Raw genomic sequence first — 24,984 nt, forward strand, 5'->3', positions numbered from 1 at the left:
ATCTCGATCTTGGACTTCCTAGCTTCCAGAACTGTGAGAAATAAATGCTTGTTGTTTAAGCCACCCAGTCTGAACAGACTAAGACAGAAGGGTTGAAGACGAAGCCAGAGAAAAGATAGGTTGGTGCTGGATTGTGGATGGTCTTCAACTCCATACTAAGGAGTTTAAATTTTATCCTACAGACAATAGAAGAACTAAAGAATTCTGAGCAGAAGACTAGCATGTTTTAGAAAAAACATTCTGAGGGCAACTTTTTGAGGGGACTAAAAGAGAGTAAGCTCTGATTCTAATAGTCTAAGTTAGAGTTGGTGAAGGTCTGAAATACCGCGGTTCCAGCATTGATGAAATGGGGTGATGTAATATCTCAGAGCCTGAGTACATCTGACCCACTCTCCAAGATTTCACTCTTTTCCAGGCTGACTTCTTCCCACATTCTCCTTTCCCTTTTGCTCCCTAACTTGGGAGAAGGCCTAGTCTAGACTTTTTTAAAAATTTATTTATTTATTTATTTATTTGGTTGTGCCGGGTTTAGTTGCAGCAGGCAGGCTCCTTAGTTGTAGCTTGTGGGCTCCTTAGTTGCGGCTTGCTGGCTCCTTAGTTGTGGCATGCGAACTCTTAGTTGTGTCATGCGTGTGGGATCTAGTTCTCTGACCAGGGATTGAACCCGAGCCCCATGCATTAGGAGCACGGAGTCTTAACCACTGCGCCACCAGGGAAGTCCCAGGCCTAGTCTAGTCTTGATCTGAACAGTGTCAAGGCCAGGTCCTTAAGCTTGGGGTCGATGGGTCTCAGTCTATCTGAAGCCCCTTTTTTACAGAGTAGCTGAGGACTTCCCTGGTGGTCCAGTGGTTAAGACTCCGCACTTCCACTGCAGGGGGCGCAGTTCCATCCCTGGTCAGGGAAATAAGATCCCACATGCAGCAGGGCACAGCCAAAAGAAAAACGCAATGCAGCTGAAAGGGGAAAGGAGACTTCAGCAGTTTTCTATCCAACCAGCTTTGATAATTCCCCAGGTTTTTACCACCTAAAAAACACACTCTTTCACCAGGCTTTAGAGGTCCAGTACAATGAAACCCCAGCCTGCTTTCCAGTCTCATTTTCCACCATTCTTCTCTATTCTCCAGTCCCACTGGGCTGGTTATCCTTCCTAAAATTTACTCTGCTTTTTTCTAACTCTAAGCCATTATTTAAGCTATTCTATCTATGTTTCCTATCTGTGCATGGTCATATCTTACCCATCCACAAATCCCACCCCTTCCCCCTCAGATTCCTCTGATCCCCTTAGTTTTAGAAAGACTAGAAAAAGCATAAATTCTAGAACATGAAGGCATGGGTTTGAATTCAAAGAAGCCAAAGATACTTAAAGTTTCCCTCCCCACCACCTCCTTATAACTATGGCAAAGGCAACATGATATAGGTCTGGCCATTTGAATGCTTCCACCAGGACCTTGAATCTTGAACAAATAGTGTAAGACACAAGGGACAGGGTAGTATTCATTTAAGATGGCACCATGCAGTGGTGATGAAGGTAGTGGTTTTAGCTGTGGTATCCTTAACTAGACCATTCCTGTGCTGTGACTTTGTCATCCCTGGTTCTATTTTCTGAGCTTGATTAGCTGGCCTTCCCCCAAACTCTGAGGATTACTTGATAGCCTTCCGATATATTTATTTCCCCCTTAAGTTGGCAGAATTGATTTCTATTGCTTGCAACTAAGAATCTTGGCATACCTTTGAGGTAAGGTTTTGGGGAGAAGGGGAAAGCAGGAGTCTTTCACTTTTCTCTCTGTAAACCTCTGTGTTGCTACTGTTGTTGTATTACTTCTGTCATTTAAAAATATGCTTTTAAAATTGGTAAATCTAAAGCACAGTTGGGTGAAGAGAAGTGGTAGGGAAAAAAGTTTGAAAAGTAAGTTGGGGCCAGATTTTACAAGGCCTTGACAGTCATTTTGCAGATTCTGAATTTAGCTCAATAAATATGGGAAATTTGAAAAACAGAACAATGACATGCTCAGAACTATATATTTTTATTGCCATGTAGAGGATTAGAGAAATTAGAGACCAGGAGAAAAATGAGGAAGAGCTATTGCCATGGTCCAGTCAAAAGACTGATAGACTTTCTCAATTTGGAGACAGAGAGAGAGATTGTCAATCACAGGTTGGGCCTTCTGGAAGCAGATGCCAAGACAGGGTTTGAGGTGCAAGATATTAACCAGGGGGAGGAAGCAGGATTGAATAGAGGAAGAAATCAGACTGTAGTGTAGATCCAACAGAGACCCAGCCAACCTGGTGAGGAGCTCTGGAATGAACACAGCTCATCAGAAATACAGTGGGTCAGAGTAAATAAAGGGAGTAAATAAAGGTTAACAGTGAGGTCTCTACATTGATACGATTTGATGGTAATTCTGTTTAACTGAGAGTAAACAGAAGAGGGAGACCAGGTTTGGGGAGACAGATATGGAATTTCATTTTGAACATGTTGACTCTGAAATGTCTGCAAAATATTAAGGTACAGATGATTTTCAAGAAGCAAGGCAAATGGGGGGGGGTCTGGAGGTCAGCAGCAAGGACTATATTTATTGAGTATATATATATTACCTTATATATATTATCTCATTTAATACTCATGATGCCTCTATGAGATAGGTATTGTTTTTATTATACCCTTTTTGTATATTTTATTATACCTTTTGTTTATGAAGAAACTAAGACTTGAAGAAGTTAAATGCCTGGCTCATAGAGGTAAAACTCGAGCCTGTCTTATGACAAAACACATGCTCTCAAAGACACCATGACATTGTTTCCCCATGGAAACCACCACATAGAGACAGTATTTGAAGTCATGGAAGTTAGTAGGTCACCAGAAAGGGTACAGTTTAAAGGGGAACAAAAGGAGCCAAAAAAAGGAATTCTAAGGAAGTCAATATTTCAAAGGTGAATTGGGGAAGACGACATAGGCAAAGGGATTGACTGAGCAGCCAGAACAGTTTTTAAAGATGAGAAGTATGCTATCTCAGAAGTTGGGGTAAAAAGAGAGTCCTAGTCCATAAAGTGAAATGTTGCAGATATCATGGAAGATGAAGGTTTCACAATTAGAGGTCATTGATGATCTTAGAGCAGTTTACAGAGAAGTCAGATTGCAGTGGGTTGAAGAGAGAGTGGGAGGGGAGGAAGCAGAAGCAAAGGGTATAGGCTACTTTCCCCAAAGTTTTGCAAAGTAGAGGAAATAATAATGGTGTATACATAAGCAAGGAATTTTATTAATGTTATTATTAATTGATTAATTAATAATTCCTTGCTCCCATATTACTTCGATTGCACACTTCCATCATTTCTCTGGTTATTTCTACCTCTATTGTATAATACCAGTGTCCCTTCCCAAGTCTAACATACCCAGAAGCACTGAATGTTGGTTGTTTGGGTTGTGGATGACTTGTTTTATTTGGTTATGTGTTTTGAACGCCTCAGGTGATTCTGTCTTTGCAAGATGGGTGGGCCACAGACCACCTCTGTTGCCCCAACTCCATCATCTGTTTTCCACAAATATAGATAAGCATTCACTTCTCAGACCAATTCAGCAAAGGTGCCAGTTCTTAGGTTCTTAGCAAACCAACTACCTTGTCTACCTAGGCTCCTCCCCTCCCCCCCCTCAAACTCTTGGTGGGCGGATCTTGGAGAAGAAATGAGCTGCCACTCTAAATCTTCTGGAGTATAATGTCCCAGATAGAGAAACTGTACAGTTTTGCAGTGAGCTGAGATCTTCCTTTGCCAGCCCCCATCAGTCTAGCTCTTTTCCAGAGAGGGCTGGAGAGTAATTAACACCGCCGCCGTCCACCTGTGTACAAGAAGATGCCTACAGCCAGTCCAGTGATGATGAAACAGCCCACCAGGATGCCCAGGACCAGCGAAGTGTAGGAGCGGCCTATTTGGCTTCCTGCAGAACATGCGGAGAGTTAGCTTGAAGAGCATACCCCCAAGGAGTCCATGGTTTGAGTCAAACCCCAAGGAATCCCTTCCCCAAAGGAAGGGGGGCGGGGAGGGCTAGTTCACTAATTTACGTAAGGTGTGTGTACTCTGTCCCAAACCGCCAGCCTTGGGCCTCCTGTTGCTCAAGGTATCCATCCTTCAGGTCCACGCATTTGCCTGGAACCACCCAACACACAGGACCCTCCCCGATCCCACCATACCTTTCGAGTTGTTCCCGGTGATGTGTTTCTGCACGTACTGCACACAGGTGACCTGCAGAAATTCCCGCAGTTCGTACCGAGTACGATTGTACTTGTTGAGCTGCTCCAGGGCGTAGGTGACCACACTGGAAGGTGCCTGAGGCCCTGCTGTCCATGAGGCTGTCTTCGGTTGGAAATTCATAAAGGAGCTCCCATTCACAGCCACTTCGAAGAAGACACGGGCTTTCAAGCCCTCAGGAGGCAGCTCACATCCCAGGAAGCAGCGAATGGTCAGAGGAACTGTAGATGTGGGATTCAGGGTCAGGGGGCTATGTGGAAGGGTGTCAGGTGTCGGGGCATGTCCGCCAGGGGGAAGTGAGCTTTCAGGGTGCAGGGTGGATCAGGGACAGGGCCTCTTTAACAGGGACTACCCCGAGGTCATGCCAGCAGGAAGAGTTCCTGACGGACAGTACAGTATGTCAGCTAGGACACCCACTCTTCTCCAGCCTCAATCTCCCACCCATAAATCAGCAAAGGCAAAAAGACCACGCCCGGCAAGAACACCCATCCCAGAACTTGGCCCCGCCCGGTTCTTCCACAGACCCGGCCCCCAGTTATGTCCCGCCCATAGGCCACGCCCCCACCTCAAGGGCCCACCCTCGCCAGCCCCCGCCCCTGCGTGCGTCACTCACAGGCTACGCCCCGCTCGTGGTGCACCACCTGCACCAGGCCCAGGAACTCCTGCAGGTAGCGATTCAGGCTGTTCTTTGTGAGAGCCCAGCTCTCGGGCTCCTGGAAGGGCTGCAGCTGTTGGATCGAGACGTTGTTGCCCGGGCCTTCCAGAACGTGCGTCAGGACTCCCCCCAGCGTCGCGTTGCCCCGGTGCCACACTTGAGAGGGGTTGCGGAAGTAGGAGACCTGGATCATGTGGAGGTACCGCGGGCCTGGGGGCAGGAGTCAGCGCGTCGGGCCCAGGCCGGCGTGGGAGGGGTCGGCGTGTAACCTGAGATAATAACCCCCCACCCAGAGGTCGGCCGCCCACCTTCTCGGCCCTTCCTAAACCATAAAGTGCCCTCCCACCCTTCCTTCCATTTGACGCTCTCAGGAACCCTGCCAGGAAGGCAGGGCAGGGGTTATTATCTTTGTTTTTACAGATGAGGACACTGAGGCTAGAAGTGCAGGAGCCACTTGCCCCAGGATAATCCAGACGGTCAGTGGAAGAGCCACTCTGGTCTGCTTTCTCTCTCTCACCCCTTCCTCCCCACCCCCCCATTTCCGGTTGGTTAACAAATCCTGACCTACAATGAAGTCCCAATTCCATCTCCTGTTCTCTATCTCCTCTGCCACTGTCCCACTTCAGGCCTCAGTGGTTCTCATCTGTCCTGGAGTAGTAACTTCCTTCCTCATCCCCCTCCACTCATCTTTCAGTCTCACCCCTTCTAATCTGCCCTCCACCTGGCCTAGAAATAAGATTATGTCCTTCTGCCTAAAAATCCTCCAGGGACACAGTCCCCTATCAACAACAACAATAGTAATAGCCATTAAGTGCTTATTATGACCTGGGCACTGTACTTTACATGCATCATTATCTTATTTGTGCCTTCCTTCCATTAACTTGATGTAGTAGCTACTATTATTAACCCCAGTCCATGTGGAAAACAGGTGAAAGTGGCATAGCAGAGTCAAGGTTAGCAGGCAGTCTGAGCCCAGCACTCTTAGCCACTCAACTATACTGTCTCCCCATAGGATATCTGTCCATAGAATCAAGTCCAAAGTCTTTAGCCTGACATTCAAGGCTGCCGGAGACTGGGCCCCGCCTGCCTTTTTTGGCCTCTTCCCTGTGCTTAGATAGTACCTCAGAGTACTTGGAGTCCATCATGCCACCTTTCAGGTGACATGTGAATAGCATGCCGGGGTTGCTGTGCCTCCTGGCAAACTTCTGTTTATGCTTTAAGACCCAGCTCTGTTGCCCTCTCCTTGAAGAAGTTTTCCTAATGCTTCTCCTCTTTACCCTCCCAGACACAGTGGGTCAGTTTCCGCGATCCCGGATTCTGCATAACTGGCTCCAAACACACAGGCTTCCATTCCTCTAGGCTATGGAATCATGTCTGGTTATCTCTGCCTCCTACACCCACTAAGGGCCTGGCATGGAGTTGGTGCCCAGAGAATGTCTGAGGGGGGAATGCGTCTGGCGTTGTAAATCTCCGTGGGGGCATGTGTCTTGTCCACGTTTGCATCTGAGAAGTTGTGCTCTGTGTCTGCAGATGTGAACAAGTATTTCTGTGTGGGTCACCCCCAGACAAGGTTCTTAACTGCTTTGTGACCAGTCCCCTCCTTTGTAAAATGGAGATAATAATATCACCCATCTTGTAAAGATTTTGTGGGAGTGAAATGAGTCAATACACGTATTAAGCATAGTGAGCACTGACTGAATACTGGTTATTATTTGCTCCCTCTCTGAGGGGGAGACTGAAGCTACAGAGGCTGTGGGAGAGGGGAGACGAGGCCCCTGTGCAATTACGGTGCAAGGCAGTAACTCCCCTTCCCTGCTTAAATGGAGCCACTGTGGCAGCCTGATCCTTCACAAGTTCTCCCATCAACCACAGCTTGTCTCTCCCCTGGGTTTCCCCTCACCAGCTGCCCCCAGTCTTCCTCCACCTTCTCTAGTCTCCTCTTCTGCCTCACAGATCTCAGCCCCAGTCTTTCCCCAAGTCTCCCGTCAGTTCTCCCAGTGTCTCTCATTCCTTCCATCTCTCGTCTCATCCCTAAGTCTCTTCCCATCTTCCCTAAACTCACCTCCATCCACCATCACCCTCAGACCTCCCTCTCTAGACTTCGCCCCATCTTTCCTCTCTCCCCACGGCTAATTCTCTCACCCTTTCTACAAGCCCCTTTCCCATTTTTCCAGTCTTGTTTCCCCCTAGCCTCCTGCATCTCCCCCTTCCCAGGGGCTGAACTATGCTTCCTCAGCTTGGCTTTGGGACACGAACCAGTCCCCAGGGACCTGCCTGCCCCCTGGAGAGATCCAGCTGGCTGCAGACACAGACACTGTGGGATAAGCTCCCCTCTGGTCTTGCCTGTGTACCCAGACAGGCTGAGAGTCTCCAGAACCACCCCAGGGCACGAGATGTGCCCTCGACTCACCATCTGAGGCTTCCTGGCTGCAGAGGGCCCAGCGGGGCAGGAGCAGTAGTGGCAGCAGGGACAGCAGTGTTGTCAACATCCTGTAGCTGAGGTTCTTGACCCCACCTGGGCTCTTGGCTCTGGCACGCTGGGGCCTCCGGCTGACTGCAGCCTAGGGGAAAAAGAAGTGAGGACTCTCTGGGAGGGGAGGAGACTGGACGGAGGAGGCTGGAAGGTGGCCAGGGCATGGGAGGAGAAAGAGGTCGGCAGGCTTATAAAGTATTATTCTTACCCGGTCTCATTTCCTACTAGAGGGCGGGCCTCTCTCTTTCCCTCCCTCTGCCCTGCCCTGAATCACACTCTCCTGCCTGCAGAGACCTGCCTTTTCCCTTTTCCCTTTTCCCTGGGCCACTTCTGAGGAACAGGGAGCGGAAAAGGGGGAGAAGGGCCAGAGAGAAGTCCTGCCTTTGCTGAGTCAGGGGGTGGGGCATCAACTTAGAGCAGATTCTAGGATGTTGAGATCAGCATGTTCCTGTTGGGGAAACTGAGGCCCAGAGAGATGTAAGGAATTAAAAAATAATAATAAAAGAATGACGTAGAACAGTATAAAAATTTTCAGTGCATCACCCTTAATAAGGGTAAACATTATTTCATGAAATATTTGTTCAATTGTGTATGTGTGTGTGTTGGTTCTGTGTGTGTATATTTCTATGGTGGATATTGGGTAGCAGTGTAAAATTTATTTCTTACTCTAGGAAGCAAGTAGAAAAATTTGAAAGTCACTCTCCCAAACTATGTTAATCTATACTGTGGGATACTATGCAGTTGTTAAAAAAACCCTTTCTGCCCAATGCCCGCTCTGTTTTCATCATATTACTTAGCACTACCTGAAATGATTTTACTTATTCATTTACATGTTTATTGTCTGAATGTCCCATCAGAATGTAAGCTCCATGAGGATAGAGGCTGTCCATCTTATTTGCTACTGTGCCTGGAACAGTACACATCATAAATAATAGCATAATAAATAATAAATATCAGCTAATGGATGACTCAGTGAGATAGTGATTATATGCATAAATCACCAAGAGTAAGTTACAGAACATTATGTACAGTTTAGAACCATTTATGTGTCAGCCACGCACACAACAACTAAACAACCTATTTCTTTATGGGAGTAAAGGAATCTGGAAAGATGTACATCAAATATAGCAGTGGTTCATCTCCAGGGAGGAGCCTGAGATTAAGTGTGTGTGTGTGTGTGTGTGTGTGTGTGTGTGTGTGGTGTATGCGTTAGGGGTGACAATCTTGTGAAAGGCTTTCTCACTCTATTTTGTGAAGGATTTTATCACTCTATCTGTATTGTTTGAAAATTTTGCATCTAGAATGTGATCATATATCTCTTGTTGAATTAAAAATAGAAGTTTAAGTAACAGATTGTGGTAGAAGACACATTATGAACTGATGTGTTGACATGAGACACTGATAAATGAAAAAAGGAACTGCAGAACGATTTATATAGTAAACGATACATATAGTAAAATTCCATCTATTTTTAGTTTAAAATTTTTACTTCTGTTCAAGTAATCCATATTTAATTCCATTCTTATATTTAAAAAAACTTTATGTGTGTATCTATGTATTTATATATGCATAGGGAAAATGCCTGGAAGGGTACCGTCAGTAGAGATTACCTCTGGGGAATGGGATTAGATAAAGGGCTGAGGGGGGACTTTAACTTTTTATTTTATATACTTTTTCTTGGAGGGAGAGTAGATGTCGTAGTAGAACTGGGGCAAACCCTAGGCACATACTAGACTCCCAGTCTCTGAGCTGAAAATATGCAAGAGCGTCCATACTCACCTCTCAGTTGTTATAAACCAGCATAGAAGTAACAAAGTTTTTTCCAGCTCGTCAAAGTGGTCTAGTTAGAAGAAGAATGGGGGCCTTGTTTTCCTGGACTGGGACTCAGGAAAAGCAAAAGGACTTAAATCACTGCCAATTATATTGTCTTGCCTTTTGTAAAAAAATATTATGAAATAATTCATATTTGAAGAATTAATTCACGCTTGAATTTTATTATAAACATACAAGCCCCCACTACTCAGCATAAGAAATAAAATATTACCAATATAATTGCAGCCCCCTCTGTACTCCTACCCAACTGCATCTCTCTCCCCCGTGCCCCACCACCAAAGTAACCACTAATCAGAATTTGCTATTTTTTATATCCTTACATTTCTATATACTTACACAACATATGCATATATCCTTAAGTAATATATAGTGGTATTTTGCATAAGTTGAGCTTTATAGAAATAGTATTGACGTGCTCATATTTCTCTGCAGTTTGCTTTTTTTACCTGACATGTTAATGATTCATTCATGTTGCCCTGTGTAGGTCCATTAATTTCCACTGCTCTGTAATATGCCATCTTATGACTATATCACAATTTATTTATCCATTCTCCTGTTGTTAGACATTACAGTCTTTTTTCCAGGTTTTTGCTGTTATAAACAGTGCTGGTATGAATGTTCTTATAAACATTTTTTTGTGCATGGGTGGGAGAGTTTTTGTAGGTGCAAACCTGAGAGTAGCATTGCTGAGTCATAGGGTATATGCATACCTTCAATTTTTCTAGATATTGCCAAACTGATTTACAAAAAGGTTGGGCCAATGTATACCCCAGCAGTGCGTGAGAGTACCCTAGCTCTACCTCCTTGCTAGCCATTGACGTCAGATGGTTGGGTGTAAAATGGCACTTTGTTTTGGTTTTACTTTGCTTTATCTGATTCCTAGTGAGTTTGTGCATTTTTGCTTTGCCTTTTTTCTCCCTTGGGGGCTTAGAAGGGTACTTTGGGATGGAGGGTAATAAAGCATATGATTGAACCAATTTGGAATTGAGGGCTGTGAGTCTTTGATCTAAGCAGATAGGGCCTGGGTCACTGGGGTTAAAGTGGATCCACACCAATATGCACAGAGCTAATTACAGAGAGATCTTTCCCACCAAGCTAAGATCTGTCATGGACAGAAGTGGCAGCAGCAACAGCTATTTCCCAAGCACCCTCCTCACACACCAGTGCCCTGAAAATTAAATAGCAGAGACAACAATTATTATAGGTAACATTTATCGTGGCTAGGAACAGTGTTAAGCTCTTTACACAAATAATCTTTTATTATTATTACACAAATAATCTCTTTACACAAATAATCTCACATTATTCATATGCCAGCCCTACCAGGTGGGTTTCATTAACATCATTTTACTAATAAAGAAACTGGGGCTTTGAGAGGGTAAGTGACTTACCTAAGATCATATAGCAAGAGCTATGATCTGAACCCACATCTCTCTGATGCCAAAGTTTGTGAATTTAACCACCACATAGTATCTCAAAAATTTGAGGAGATAACTCTCCATCAGTATATTTTTGAACACATACTTCCAACATGCTTGAATATTTATGTTATGTATAATATAAAATGTGCCAAAAATTTATACTAAGTGCTAGACCTTTATGGCTTCCTCTGGGGCAGATAGCACCAGGCTATCTTGTCTCCGTGTGACAGATTGGATAATTAAAGGACAGAAAGTAATTAACTTGCCCAAGGTCACAGAGTTGAGAAGTTCAGAGCAGAGATTGGAACTCAAAGAGGATGGATGTATGGGGTTGGGTACAGGGAGAACAAAGAGAGTATTGGGGCTGGGGAAGCTGGTAAGTGGGGGCAGCTTAAGGGGCGTCCCCATTTCCTTTCTAAAGCCAGGGGTGAGGGTTGGAGGCAGAGCCTCTGCTGCATCTGGCCTGGGTGGCTGAGGGGCAGAAAACCAGTGAGCAGAGTGGGCACAGGGCCAGCTGCTGGGATTTGACTGCGGCCTAAAGAATGAGGGTCCTGTTGAGTAAAGGAAGCAAGTGGTAGCATTTCCCACTGCAGAGCGCACATGTGGGGGGTAGATAAGGGAGACAGGAAGCTGAGCAGGGGTCAGTGCCGGTGCAGCCCCAGTAGGTGAGGAGAGGCCCTGCCAGGGCCGTAGGAGCTGGGCTGAGCTGGGGACTGGCAGAGGGTCCGGCGGGACTTCACAGGACCAGCCCTCTCCCTCCCTGTTAGCTACTGAAGAGAGGCAGTTGAAGCAACCAGGCCCAACTCAGATAACAACAGATAACAGCAGAGTGTGGTCCCTTCGGAGATCACCTCCCCCTTAGGATGTGAAATAATAACAATAACATGTATTGAGAGCTTACAATGTGCTAAGCATGGTATTAAGTCAGCAGAGTACTTGTGTTTTATTCTCACTAGTGCCCTATGAAAAGTAGGAAGACATAGCCATTACTCCCGTTTTACAGTTGAGGACACAGAGGCATAGAACAGTGACTTGACCTGCTGGAAGACACCCAACTAGTAAAGACAGATCTCAAATCCAAGTGAGTTGTATCCCAAATACGTTTTCTTAACTATCAGGCCATCCTAAAAGAGTAAATGAGATGACTCATACAAAGTGCCAGAACACAGTACGTATTCAGTAGGCGGGAGAGATAAGAAAGGAACTTGGCTTTGGGGGCAGCAAACAGAACTGCAACAGGAAGAATGGAGGGCAGACATTAAGTAGGATTTCCTGAAGGAGAGGCAAAGGAATAAATATGAATCTTCCTCAAGATTTCCCCCTGTACACACTCACGCACCCCAACTTAGGAAACACGAAAAGAAGCCCCTAAAGTAGGATGATTCCAGCTCCTGCCTGCCTAGCAAGTGGTGGGAGCCTGACATTCCTGGCTTGGTACCTGCTTATCTTTCCAGCCTTATCTTTCCACGTATTCCAGTCTCAGCCAAACCTGCTCCTTCTGGTTTCCTGAACACAGAGCACACAAATGTTATCTTTTCACTTTCTTTATCTTATCTTTAGATAAACAGAAATTCCTAATTTTAAGATGGTCAACTTTATCGTCTTTTCTGTTAGTTCATGCTATTTGTGCCTTGTTCGAGAAATCCTTCCCTACTCTGGGATCACGAAGATATTCTCCTATTTATTTTCAAAAGCTTTATACTTTTGTCTTTCACCTTTAGGTGTATGGTGGGAAATAGAGGTCAAGATTAGTTTCCTTCTACCTCAACATAATAAAGGCCATATACGACAAACCCACAGCAAACATCATTCTCAATGGTGAAAAACTGAAAGCATTTCCTCTAAGATTAGGAACAAGACAAAGATGTCCACTCTCACCACTATTATTCAGCATAGTTTTGGAAGTCCTAGCCGTGGCAATCAGGGAAGAAAAAGAAATAAAAGGAATACAAATTGGAAAAGAAGAAGTAAAACTGTCACTGTTTGCAGATGACATGATACCATACATAGACAATCCTAAAGATGCCACCAGAAAACTACTAGAGCTAATCAATGAATTTGGTAAAGTTGCAGGATACAAAATTAATGCACAGAAATCTCTTGCATTCCTATATGCTAACAACAAAAGATCAGAAAGAGAAATTAAGGAAACCCCCATTCACTACTGCAACAAAAAGAATAAAATACCTAGGAATAAACCTACCTAAGGAGGTAAAAGACCTATACTCACAAAACTATAAAACACTGATGAAAGAAATCAAAGATGACACAAACAAATGGAGAGATATACCATGTTCTTGGATTGGAAGAATCAATATTGTGAAAATGACTGTATTACCCAAAGCAATCTATATATTCAGTTCAATCCCTATCAAATTACCAATGGCAGTTTTTACAAAGCTAGAACAAAAAAATCTTAAAATTTGTATGGAGACACAAAAGACTCTGAATAGCCAAAGCAATCTTTTTTTTAAAAATTTATTTATTTTTGGCTGGGTTGGGTCTTTGTTGCTGCGTGCGGGCTTTCTCTAGTTGCGGTGAGCGGAGTCTACTCTTCGTTGCGGTGCACGGGCTTGTCATTGTGGTGGCTTCTCTTGTTGCAGAGTAGGGGCTCTAGGTGTGTGGGGTTCAGTAGTTGCGGCATGCAGCCTCTGTAGTTGTGGCGCACGGGCTTAGTTGCTCCGCGGCATGTGGGATCTTCCCAGACCAGGGATCGAACCCATGTGCACTGAATTGGCAGGCAGATTCTCAACCATTGCGCCACCAGGGAAGCCCAAGCCAAAGCAATCTTGAGGGAAAAAAATGGAGCTGGAGGAATCAGACTCCCTGACTTCAGACTATACTACAAAGCTACAGTAATCAAGACAATATGGTACTGGCACAAAAACAGAAATATAGATCAGTGGAACAGGATAGAAAGCCCAGAGATAAACCCATACACCTTTGGTCAACTAATCTATGACAAAGGAGGCAAGGATATACAATGGAGAAAAGTCTCTTCAATAAGTGGTGCTGGGGAAACTGGACAGCTACATGTAGAAGAATGAAATTAGAACACTCCCTAACACCATACACAAAAATAAACCCCAGATGGTTTAAAGCCCTAAGTGTAAGACTGGACACTATAAAACTCTTAGAGGAAAACATAGGAAGAACACTCTTTGACATAAATCACAGCAAGATCTTTTTTGACCCACCTCCTAGAGTAATGGAAATAAAACCAAAAGTAAACAAATGGGACCTAATGAAACTTAAAAGCTTTTGCAGAGCAAAGGAAACCATAAGCAAGATGAAAAGACAACCCTCAGAATGGGAGAAAATATTTGTGAACTAATCAACAGACAAAGGATTAATCTCCAAAATATATAAACAGCTCATGCAGCTCAATATTAAAGAAACAAACGACCCAATCCAAAAATGGGCAGAAGACCTAAATAGACATCTCTCCAAAGAAGACATACAGATGGCCAAGAAGCACATGAAAAGCTGCTCAACATCACTAGTTATTAGAGAAATGAAAATCAAAACTACAATGAGGTATCACCTCACACCAGTTAGAATGGGCATCATCAGAAAATCTGCAAACAACAAATGCTGGAGGGGATGTGGAGAAAAGGGAACCCTCTTGCATTGTTGGTGGGAATGTAAATTGATGCAGCCACTATGGAGAAAAGCGTGGAGGTTCCTCAAAAAACTAAAAATAGAATTACCATATGACCCAGCAATCCCACTACTGGGCATATACCCAGAGAAATCCATAATTCAAAAAAGACATATGCACCCCAATGTTCATTGCAGCACTATTTACAATAGCCAGGTCATGGAAGCAACCTAAATGTCCATCGACAGGCGAATGGATAAAGAATATGTGGTATATATATACAATGGAATATTACTCAGCCATAAGAAGGAATGAAATTGGGTCATTTGTAGAGACGTGGATGGACCTAGAGACTGTCATACAGAGTGAAGTAAGTCAGAAAGAGAAAAATATCGTATATTAACGCATATATGTGGAATCTAGAAGAATGGTACAGATGAACTGGTTTGCAGGGCAGAAATAGAGACACAGATGTAGAGAACAAATGTTTGGACACCAAGGGGTGAAAGTGGGGGGGGTGGTGGTGTTGGGATGAATTGGGAGATTGGGATTGACATATATACACTAATATGTATAAATAGATAACTAATAAGAACCTGCTATATAAAAATAAATAAATTAAATTTAAAAAAAAAGAAAAGATTAGTTTCCCTTATGTGGATAGCCCATTGTCCCAGCACCACTTCTTGAAAGTCTGCCCTTCCTTACTGATCTGCAGTGACATCTCTGACTTATAGTAAGTGTGTTTCTTTTGTTTCAGTGGCCTATTCTTCTCTCCCTGCACCAATGTCACAGTCTCTCAATTAGTATAGCCTTATAATACATCTTCATTTCTTGCAGATCAAGTCTTCCCACCTTGTACTTCAAGAGTGTCTTGGCTTTTTTTTTTTTTTTTTTTTTTTTTTGCCGCACCACACAGCCTGCAGAATCCTAGTTCCCTGACCAGGGATCAAATCTGGGCCCTCGGCAGTGAAAGCACGGAGTCCTAACCATTGGGCCACCAGGGAATTCCCATGTCTTGGCTATTTTCGAATCTTGAATTTCTATACATAAATTTTAGAATCATTTTGTCAAGTTTTTGGGATTTTAGTTGGTATTGCATTTAATGTGTTAATGGCTTTGGGGAAAATTGACATCGTCACAATATTGAATTGTCCAATGCATGATAAAGTATATCTGTTCATTTATTTCTATCTCCTTTGGTGTCTCCCAGAGTTACATGAGTTTCTCTCTAGACGTGTTACCCATCCTTTGTTAGATTTTTTTCCCTAGGTCCTTCATATTTTAAAATGTTATTGACAATGGTAATAACAAGAAATTTCACGTTCTGTTTATTGCTGGTATATAGAAATACTGATAATTTTATTGCATTGATTTTGTATCTAGAAACCTTAACTATTTTATTTATTTCAATAATTATTTGTTGATTCTTTCGAGTTTCTATATGCATAGTCACATCATTAGTAGATAGTGATAGTTTTATTCCTTCCTTTCTAGTTTTTATACAGTTTCTTTTTCTTAACTTGTTGTTCTGGCTCTGATCTCTAGTACAATGTTGAATAGAAATGATAGAAAATACAAGTGAGTATTCTTTTCATTTTCCTGGCTTAAAAAGGAAAGCTTTAATGATGTTTGCTATATTGAAAAAAAAACCAGATACCCTTTATTGGAGTAAGGAAGATTCTTTCTTTTTTTAGGAAGATTATTTTTATTCCCAGTTTGCTGAGTTTTTATCATAAATGTTTTGAGTTTTTCAAATCCTTTATCATCATCTAATGAAATGATCATATGATTTTCCATCTTTAATTTGTTAATGTGGCAAATGCATTGTTTCTAGTGTTAAACTAACCTTGCGCTGTTGAAGACAATTCTTCATGAGGTATTTTCCTTGTTACATATATTTTACTCTTCTGCTGTTTTTCTCTAGACTTCTCCATGTCCTCTCCATTCCTTCAAAGCCCTGCTGGGATACCACTTCCTTCTGAAAGCCTTCCAGGATGCCCCCAGCTATATTTGACTTCTCACTCTACTCACAAAACCAATGGAACATTGCCTCCCCTGGTAGCTTCATTGTAGCTATATGGTCACCTTCTATCCCCTTGTCTTCTCTCCTGGACTATAAACCCCTGGAGGGCATCTTTGTGCTGTCTTCTCAGCCTGCTTCCTCCTCCCAGGACCCAGAGCAGAGGTGGTATTGAGTGTAACACCAAGGATAAGGCCATGGGCTCTGGGGTAAAGCTGCCTGGGCTCACATCTCAGCTTGGCCACTTGCTAGCTGTGGGATATAGGGCATGCCACCTGGCCTCCCTGAGCCCATCAGTTAAATAGAATAATAATACCTGTCTCATAGAGTTGTGGTGAGAATGAAATGATATAAGTGAACCACTTAGTGCAGATCCGGGCACGTAGTATTTTTGCTATCTTAGTCCATAGCAATTGCCACTACACTCTATGCTTCTCTTACTCTGAACTGCTCACAATTGATTTCCAAGAGGAGCCTCTTTTTTTTTTTTTTTGGTCGTGCCATGTGAGGTCAGCTTGCAGGATCTTAGTTCCCCAACCAGGGATTGAACCTGGGCCACAGCAGTGAAAATGCAGAGTCCTAACCACTGGACCGCCAGGGAACTCCCTATTTCCAAGGACTTCTGAGAGCCATCTCATCTTCCTTTATTTCCTCTAAAGCTGTTCATAGGCTGCTTCATTCATTCAGTGGGCATTTATTGAGCACTTACTGTGTACTAGGACCTGAAGCAGACAAGATCCCTCCTCAGGAAGCAGCCAATCAAGCAGGGGAGAGAGACGTATAGGCAGACAGTGATAATACAGTGTGGTAAGTGTTAAGAGAGAGGGCCAGGGAGGTGGAGGACCGGGGTTGGGGAGCATGATGGGGATCGAGCTTATGAGAGTAGAGTCCTCTAACTTAGCCTGGGGGTCAGAGAAGGCTTCTTGGAGGAGGTGATGCCTAAGGTGGTCCTGCAGGGCAAATGAGGGATGGCAGTGGGGGAAGGGCCGAAGGTGTGGGGAAGAGTTGTTTCAGATAGAGGGAGAAGAAGGTGCAAAAGAATATAATATGAGAGGAGAAAGAATATAACATGCTTGAGAAATTAGTAGTACTTAAGTGTGGCCAGAACGGAATAGGTGGGCAGCGGGGAGGGCAAAGTGATGTGAAGAGGTAAGCAGGAGTCCGATGAAGAGTCTGTCATACTACACTAAGGAATGGAGACTTTATCTTCAGATAATTCTCACCCCCTTTTTGGCGCACCTAACACCTATTAGAGTACGTGTCTCTTACTCCAGGAAGCCTTCCCTGATGTCACGCAAATCTGTGTTGGATATTCCCTCTGTTCTACCATAGCCCTCTCCCCTCATCACAGCTAACTTCTTTCCATGATAATTGTCTGTTTAAGCATCTCTCCTTCATACCAAAAGCTGTAAGAGGGCAGGGAATGGGTTTTAACATTTCTGTAACACAAGGCTAGTAGAATACCTGGCACATGGTGAGTGCTCAATAGATGTTTATTGGATGAATGAACAAATAAATAGAACATCTAGGGAAGGAGAGAAAATTGTGACCAGCAAAATGCCTGGCACATAATTGGCCCTTAGAAAATTATTTAATCTTTTATTGTGCATCAGCTTTCTCATCTGGAAAATGGGAATAAAAACAGAAACTACCTCAAAGGGGTATCATGGGTCTGTGAATTGCTTAACCTAGGATCTGACACTTAGTGTAAAGGCTAATTCTCACCATGTTAAAAACATAATTCTCATACAAACAGTGAGCATGGGTCAGAATTTCATTTAACTCATTAATAAGGGGGCTAGCAGGATGACAAAGCCAGTTCAAAATAGAATATAAAAACTGGGTTTTTAAAAAATTTAATTTAATTAATTTTTTTATACAGCAGGTTCTTATTAGTTATCTATTTTATACATATTAGTGTATACATGTCAATCCCAATCTCCCAGTTCATCCCACCACGGCCACCCCCCCGCCCCCGAAAACTGGGGGTTTTATAGTCACTGAAAAAGAAAAATATTGAAATGATATTGCTAAATTATATACAAATGGATTAAGGTCCTACGGGGTAATAAAACCATAACCTGAAGGATTATCTTCTCTACTAGACAGAAAAGGAAATCATCACGTCCTATTACTTAACAGAATTGTGAAATGTCTGGGCCCTAATCAGTTGTGTAAATGTTAAATTTCTCTTCAGAGGCAGATGACTCTTAAGTAGACTTGCTGATCAATGCTTTACTGTGACATCAAAAGGTCACAAAATCATCTTTTTACTTTAGTAACATGTTTTAGATAGTTTTTCTTAACACTGGTAAGTTTAGTTTAGTAGATACTGTTATTATTATAAGGCTCTCAGTAAATATTTGCTGAAAGCATTTTCATTCTGTTAGACTTTTTTCCTTCTCCCCAGTGTCAGAGTTGGGACCTACAGAGCTGGTAGACTGAGCGGGGAACCCTGCAGGATCCTATGCTCTTCCTTCCTTCAGCCTGGGGTGTTGCAATGCTAATTCTGTCTCATTAAATAGGCAGAAGAAGTATCTGCTTTGGCATCAGCAAAGCAGGCACATATCCCTCCCCTCTGTAAGAACATATATATATATTTTTGAAATAACTGGATATTTCCAAAAAGGCAGTGAAGTAGGCACCATGGAAAAAAATCAGAAATTTTGGGGACCACTATCCATTTATTTTTTTTCAATTTAGAAAATTGTGGTAAAATACATATAACATAAAATTTACCATCCTAACCATTTTAAGTGTACAGTTCAATGGCATTAAGTACAGTCACATTGTTGTGCAACGATCACCACCATCCATCTGCAGAACTCTTTTCATCTTGCAAAACTGAAACTCTGTACCTATTAAACAGTAACACATTGCCCTTCCCCCAGCCCCTGGCAACCACCCTCTACTTTCTGTCTCTATGCATTTGACTACTCTAGGTACCTCATATAAATGGTGTCATACAACATTTGTTCTCTTGTGGCTGGCTTATTTCACTTAGCATCATGTCCTCAAGGTTCATCCAAGTTGTACCACGTGTCAGAATTTCCTTCCTGTTTAACACTGAATAATATTCCATTGTATTTATATCACATTTTATTTATCCAGTTATCCATTGATGGATGCTTGCATTGCTTCCATCTTTTGGCTATCACCTCCCTTTATTTTATAGTATAAGATTATTTTTGTTTTGAATTGCATATGAGGGATGGATACCATTTTCAAGGCTTGAGATCTCAAAGATTATAATCTGGCTCAGGGCCTGGGACTAACCAGACTATGAGACCACCTGTGGTCATTTCTTGATTTTGTACTTTTGCCTAAATACAACCAGGATGACTAAGTTTCTCTAGGCAGATTTAGCCTAGAGAATGTTTACATGGAATATGAGCATTAAAAACGTGTTCTAGGGCTCCAATGTGCTCTAAATTTTGTATATACTGGGGACAGGGAAAATTCGAGCATTTCTACAAAGCAACAGATGGGAAATTTCCCAGGAACAAACTAGCTGTCTCTTGGCAGTCCAAAAGTATGTAGTATGCAAGCTCTGCTCTGGGAGTTGAGAGAATCTGCTTGAACCACACGATCTCCAGATGCTAGAAAAGGAATTTCCAGATACTTCCCTGCTAAAAGTAGTTATGAGTACTGGGTCAAAGGAGAACTAAAATGCCTGGGCTTCCAGCTTCAGGGAATTGAACCTTTTATTCTGACTTTCCAGCAAAAAGGAAGGGAATGGTGAATGTAGAATCACATGAAGCTAAAGTTAGAGGATACTGCCGAAGTCAATCAGATCCCCACGTTTTAATTCTGTTTTGGACTTTTATTTATACAATTGTCATTAATTTCATCAATGTAGTAGAATATAGACTAGGTCTGAATCTTGGCTCTACAACTTATTCAGTGTGAGACGTTGATTATTACTAAACCTCTCTTCAATTTTTAAAATCTGTGTCTCAATTTTAAAAATCTTTAAAATGGTAATAATAATAGTATTGTCTCAGAGGATCGTGGTGAGGACTAATGTCCCAAGAACAGAGCCCGGGACATAGTAAATGCTATATAAATTCTTGCTATTATTAATACATTTTGGCCTTCCCCTTCTCCTCCTCCTCCCATCTCCTTCTCCTCTTCTTTATTATTATTATTATTATTATTCAGTTGGGAAATAATCAAATTTTATTTGGAGTGTCATCCTACAGTTTTATTCTGCTTCATGATTGTTTCTGGGGGAAAATTTCTGCAGTTAATGTGTATTGAATTCTGCTTCTTGATTTTTTTGCAATAACTCTATGAATCTGTTAACATTTTCCTTGTACTGAGAAGTAGTCTCATTCTCTCATTTTCCAGATTTGGAAACTGAATCCCCAAAAGGGAAAGTGACTTGCCCAAGATCACACAGAGACAATGACTAAACCAGTAATAGAACGAAGGACTTCTGACCACGAGTCCACGGCTTGCTCCACTCGACACAGAGTTCAAGAATACTGACCTGGGGTATTAATACACTCTGTCCATCCTCCAAACACGCACAGGAAAACTTGAACACTCTGTGATTCCAGGTATTCTCCAAAAGATGTCTTTCCTTTCTATCAAAATTTCAGGCACTTCAAGGGAAAGGTCTGTGGCTTGACTTGTAATCTTCGTTGTATACCCAGCACTGTGCTTCAAGTTCTTGAGGGCAGAAATTATTGCCTATAACAGCTGGGATTATTAGGAACAGATGCTCAATAAATGGAACTAATTAACATACACCCAATTTAAAAAAAAAAGGAATGGGACACAAGGACGAGAATATTTTTTTATTTTATTTTTTTAAAATAGATCTATTTATTTATTTATTTATTTATGGCTGTGTTGGGTCTTCGTTGCTGCCCGCGGGCTTTCTCTAGTTGCAGCAAACGGGGGCTGTTCTTCGTTGCGATGCGTGGTCTTCTCATTGTGGTGGCTTCTCTTGTTGCGGAGCATGGGCTCTAGGTGCACGGGCCTCAGTAGTTGTGGCTCGCGGGCTCTAGAGCGCAGGCTCAGTAGTTGTGGCTCACGGGCTTAGTTGCTCCGCGGCATGTGGTATCTTCCCGGACCAGGGCTCGAACCCGTGTCCCCTGCATTGGCAGGCGGATTCTTAACCACTGCGCCACCAGGGAAGCCCGAGAATATTTATTAAGAAATTAATACATTCTAGTCACTGTGCTAGAATTTTCACCACTATCCCATTTAATCCCCAGACATCCTTTGTAGCATTGTCAATTTCCAGATTTTGAATCAGGAAATTAAGATTACTCTGAGTCTTCATGAGTAAATATTCAAGATTGACATTTCTCTGATGGACCACAACCTTTTAGAATCTAATATGATAATCACAGAGTGAGAGGTAAAGCCAGGAAGGAAGAGACCTAATACATTCCAAAAGGTTTAAAAAAAGAAAAAGAGAGTTTTTTCTCATGAAAAACCATGAAATCAACTTTATAAATTGTGAAAATATAAGTCATGATTGTATTTGCTCTGTGACAATGTGGAAATGCACATTTTTATCAAGCTAGAAAAAGAAAACAAAGAAAAATTATGAGTATTTCAATCTTGCTCATCAAAAGAGACCCATAATTACCAAATCCAGGCAACCTGGCCCCACTCTCCCTGCAAACATTTAATCCACATGAGAGTTTTGAATGGAGACAAGAAGATAAGTGACAGGACTTACGTAGAGACGGACACTTAGGCCTGGCTGAGTTTCATAGCATGGAAGGGCCCAGACCTGAAAAATGCTTAGTACCTATGCTAAGCTAAAAAAAATGGCCCCCTAAAGACAATTAGGTCCTAGTCCCTGGAATCTTTAAGTGTACCCTGTTTGGAAAAAGGGTCTTTGCCGGTGTGATCAAATTAAGGATCTTGAGATGGGAGATTATCCTGTATTATCTAGGTAGGGCCCAAATGCAGTCACAAGTGTCCTTAGAGAGGCAGAGGGAGATACGATACTAATCCACAGAGGAGGAGGTGATGTCAACACGGAAGCAGAGATTGGAGTGACACGGCCACAGGCCAAGGAATGTCAGTAACATTCTCTTTTCCCTGGGAAGCTGGAGAGGCAAGGAGCAGATTCTTCCCTAGAGGCTCCGGGCCTGCCAATATCTTGATTTTGGCCCAGTGAAACTAATTTCAGACTTCTGGCCTCCAGAACTGTGAGAGAATACATTTCTGTTGCTTTAAACCACCAAGTTTGTGGTAATTATAATTTGTTACCATAGTCGCAGAAAACTAACACCATGCCCCTGTGTTGTTATCCAAGTCTCAGTTTACTGTCATCTCCTTTCCCTTCCATCTGGCACTTCCAAGAAGAGTTTCCAAAAGCATCCTAATATCTTTTGTTTGTCTCTTCTGAAAGGCACTGTGACAAGCACTTTATATGCAGTAGCTCACTGAACCCTCATAATCCTATTAGGTAAATATAATACTAATATTATTCCTATTTTACAGATGAGTAAAATGAGGCTCAGAAGAAAAGCTGGTGGGGCCACACTCCTAACAGGTGATGGAGCTAGTATTCCAACTCAGGTCTGCTCAAATCTAAAGCCCACACTTTTAACTTCTGTACTGTACTACCTCAAGATCTCTGGGGTAAGTCAAGGTTTTAATTCTCGTATCTACTGGCGAAATTTTGGGATATATATCTGAGGGATATTTTCAAGGACTTTGGACCAAAGGAGACCAAACATGCCTTCACTGCAGCTCAAGGAACTGAGCTGCCATTTTTTAGCAAAGAGAAGAGGATGGCCAATCCTAGCATCACAGAAAGCTCAGGTTAAAAGGACCTCAGAGATCCATTTGTTCAAATTCCTCATTTTACATATGAAGAAGCTGGGCTCACAGAAGGGGAGGGCCCTGCCTAGGGTCACATATAGAGGCTTTAAGTGATAAAGTTGGGATTGAAGTCCTGGTCACACTTCAAATCTAGGGTTGATTCTACTGCACATCACACTGCCCAAAGTCATGTGTGTTGCTATGGTCCAAAGGGCTGACAAAACTCTGGGAACTTGCGAGAAGGAAAATGGAAAAATGGGTCACAACCTTCTCAAAGCTATAGTGTCCCAGGTCTTCATTCTCACATGGGGTAACCTACAGGGCTGCAGCCCTGAGGTGCAGGGCTGAGATGGTCCAGGGGATTGGGAGGGGGTAGCTTCTGCATTGGGACGGAGACTGAAGAGACCAAGATGATGTGACCATGTCCCAAAAGGGAGGAAAGGAATGTCGATTTCATGAATTCCTAGAACTGAAGGGATTTCTGAAAATCTTGAGAGTAGCAGCTTTGGGAGTAAGTTGTATCTTACATGATTAACAAGGAACTCGTTTGGGAAACTCAATAAAATTCTAATTATGATAAAGGCTGAACATTCTTTTTTTTTTTTAATTTTTATTTATTTATTTATTTATGGCTGTGTTGGGTCTTCGTTTCTGTGCAAGGGCTTTTTCTAGTTGCGGCAAGCGGGGGCCACTCTTCATCGCGGTGCGTGGGCCTCTCACTATCGTGGCCTCTCTTGTTGTGGAGCACAGGCTCCAGACGCGCAGGCTCAGTAATTGTGGCTCACGGGCCTAGTTGCTCCGTGGCATGTGGGATCTTCCCAGACCAGGGCTCGAACCCGTGTCCCTTGCATTGGCAGGCAGATTCTCAACCACTGCGCCACCAGGGAAGCCCAAGGCTGAACATTCTTCATCCATCTTTAAATACATCCACTAATAAATATTGAGGCCCCACTGGTCTCTGCCTTCATGCTTAATAAGGTGGTTTTTAAAAAAAGATAATATATTTAAAGTACCCATACAGTCTTAGTACACAAGTCGTTTAAAATGCTGTTGCTAAGAAAGAAATTGAAGATGTCACAAACAGATGGAAAGATACACTATGTTCTTGAATTGGAAGAATTAATATTTTTAAATGGCTATACTACCCCAGGCAATCTATAGATTCAGTGCAATCCCTATCAATCTACCAATGGCATTTTTCACAGAACGAGAGCAAATAATCTTAAAAATTGTATGGAAACACAAAAGACCCTGGGTAACCAAAACAATCTTGAGAAAGAAGAACAGAGCTGGAGGAATCATGTGCTCTGACTTCAGATAATACTACAAAGCTACAGTAATCAAAATAGTATGCTACTGGCATAAAAACAGAGACATAGATCTATGAAACGGAATAGAGAGCCCAGAAATAAACCCACACACTTATGGTCAATTAATCTATGACAAAGGAGGCAAGAATATACAATGGAGAAAAGGCAGTTTCTTTAGTAAGTGGTGCTGGGAAAACTGGACACTTACATGTAAAAGAATGAAATTAGAACATTCTCTAATACCACATACAAAAAAAACCTCAAAATAGGTTAAAAACATAAATGTAAGACCTGAAACCATAACACTCCTAGAATAAATCATAGGCAGAACATTCTTTGACATAAATCACAGCAATATTTTTTTGGATCAGCCTCCTATAGCAAAGGAAATAAAAGCAAAAATAAACAAATAGGACTTAATCAAACTTAAAAGCTTTTGCATAGCAAAGGAAACCATCGAGAAAACAAAAAGACAACCTACTGAATGGAAGAAAATATTTGCCAATGATATGACCAATAAGCAGTTAATATCCAAAATATATAAACAGCTCATACAACTCAATATCAAAAAAAACAAACAACCCAGTTAAAAAATGGGCAGAAGATCTGAATAGACATTTCTCCAAAGAGG

General features: G+C 42.4%; 1 protein-coding gene and 1 long non-coding RNA gene across 3 annotated transcripts; one reads left to right on the top strand and one right to left on the bottom strand.

The window, feature by feature from the left end:
- Window positions 1-2,015: 2,015 nt before the first annotated feature.
- On the bottom strand, window positions 2,016-7,683 carry PROCR (protein C receptor). Of its 2 annotated transcripts, none has more exons than XM_068566148.1 (5): window positions 7,579-7,683; window positions 7,308-7,458; window positions 4,856-5,107; window positions 4,185-4,463; window positions 2,016-3,832 (listed from the first exon to the last, which is right to left on the bottom strand). In XM_068566148.1, the coding sequence occupies exons 2-5, from the start codon at window positions 7,384-7,386 to the stop codon at window positions 3,813-3,815; spliced, it is 630 nt and encodes a 209-aa protein (XP_068422249.1). In that variant the 5' UTR covers window positions 7,387-7,458; window positions 7,579-7,683; the 3' UTR covers window positions 2,016-3,812. The 2 variants fall into 2 exon arrangements, with proteins under 2 accessions (XP_068422249.1, XP_068422248.1); XM_068566147.1 differs by having other exon boundaries at window positions 2,016-3,931.
- On the top strand, window positions 4,872-23,576 carry LOC137778828 (uncharacterized). The gene is made up of 3 exons (XR_011077016.1): window positions 4,872-5,096; window positions 20,599-20,810; window positions 22,720-23,576. It is a non-coding gene; the product is annotated as an uncharacterized lncRNA (long non-coding RNA).
- The last annotated feature ends 1,408 nt before the right edge of the window (window positions 23,577-24,984 follow it).

This window comes from Eschrichtius robustus, chromosome 16 (assembly GCF_028021215.1).
Source record: "Eschrichtius robustus isolate mEscRob2 chromosome 16, mEscRob2.pri, whole genome shotgun sequence".
In the NCBI taxonomy this organism is placed as follows: domain Eukaryota; kingdom Metazoa; phylum Chordata; class Mammalia; order Artiodactyla; family Eschrichtiidae; genus Eschrichtius; species Eschrichtius robustus.

Excerpts from the sequence above, each read along its gene's own strand:
- PROCR (XM_068566147.1), bottom strand. The coding sequence starts at position 7,386 with ATGTTGACAACACTGCTGTCCCTGCTGCCACTACTGCTCCTGCCCCGC. Across the intron at positions 5,108-7,307 it reads CAGCCAGGAAGCCTCAGATG|GCCCGCGGTACCTCCACATG; the intron begins GTGAGTCGAGGG and ends TCCTGCCCCCAG. Across the intron at positions 4,464-4,855 it reads CCACGAGCGGGGCGTAGCCT|TTCCTCTGACCATTCGCTGC; the intron begins GTGAGTGACGCA and ends CCACATCTACAG.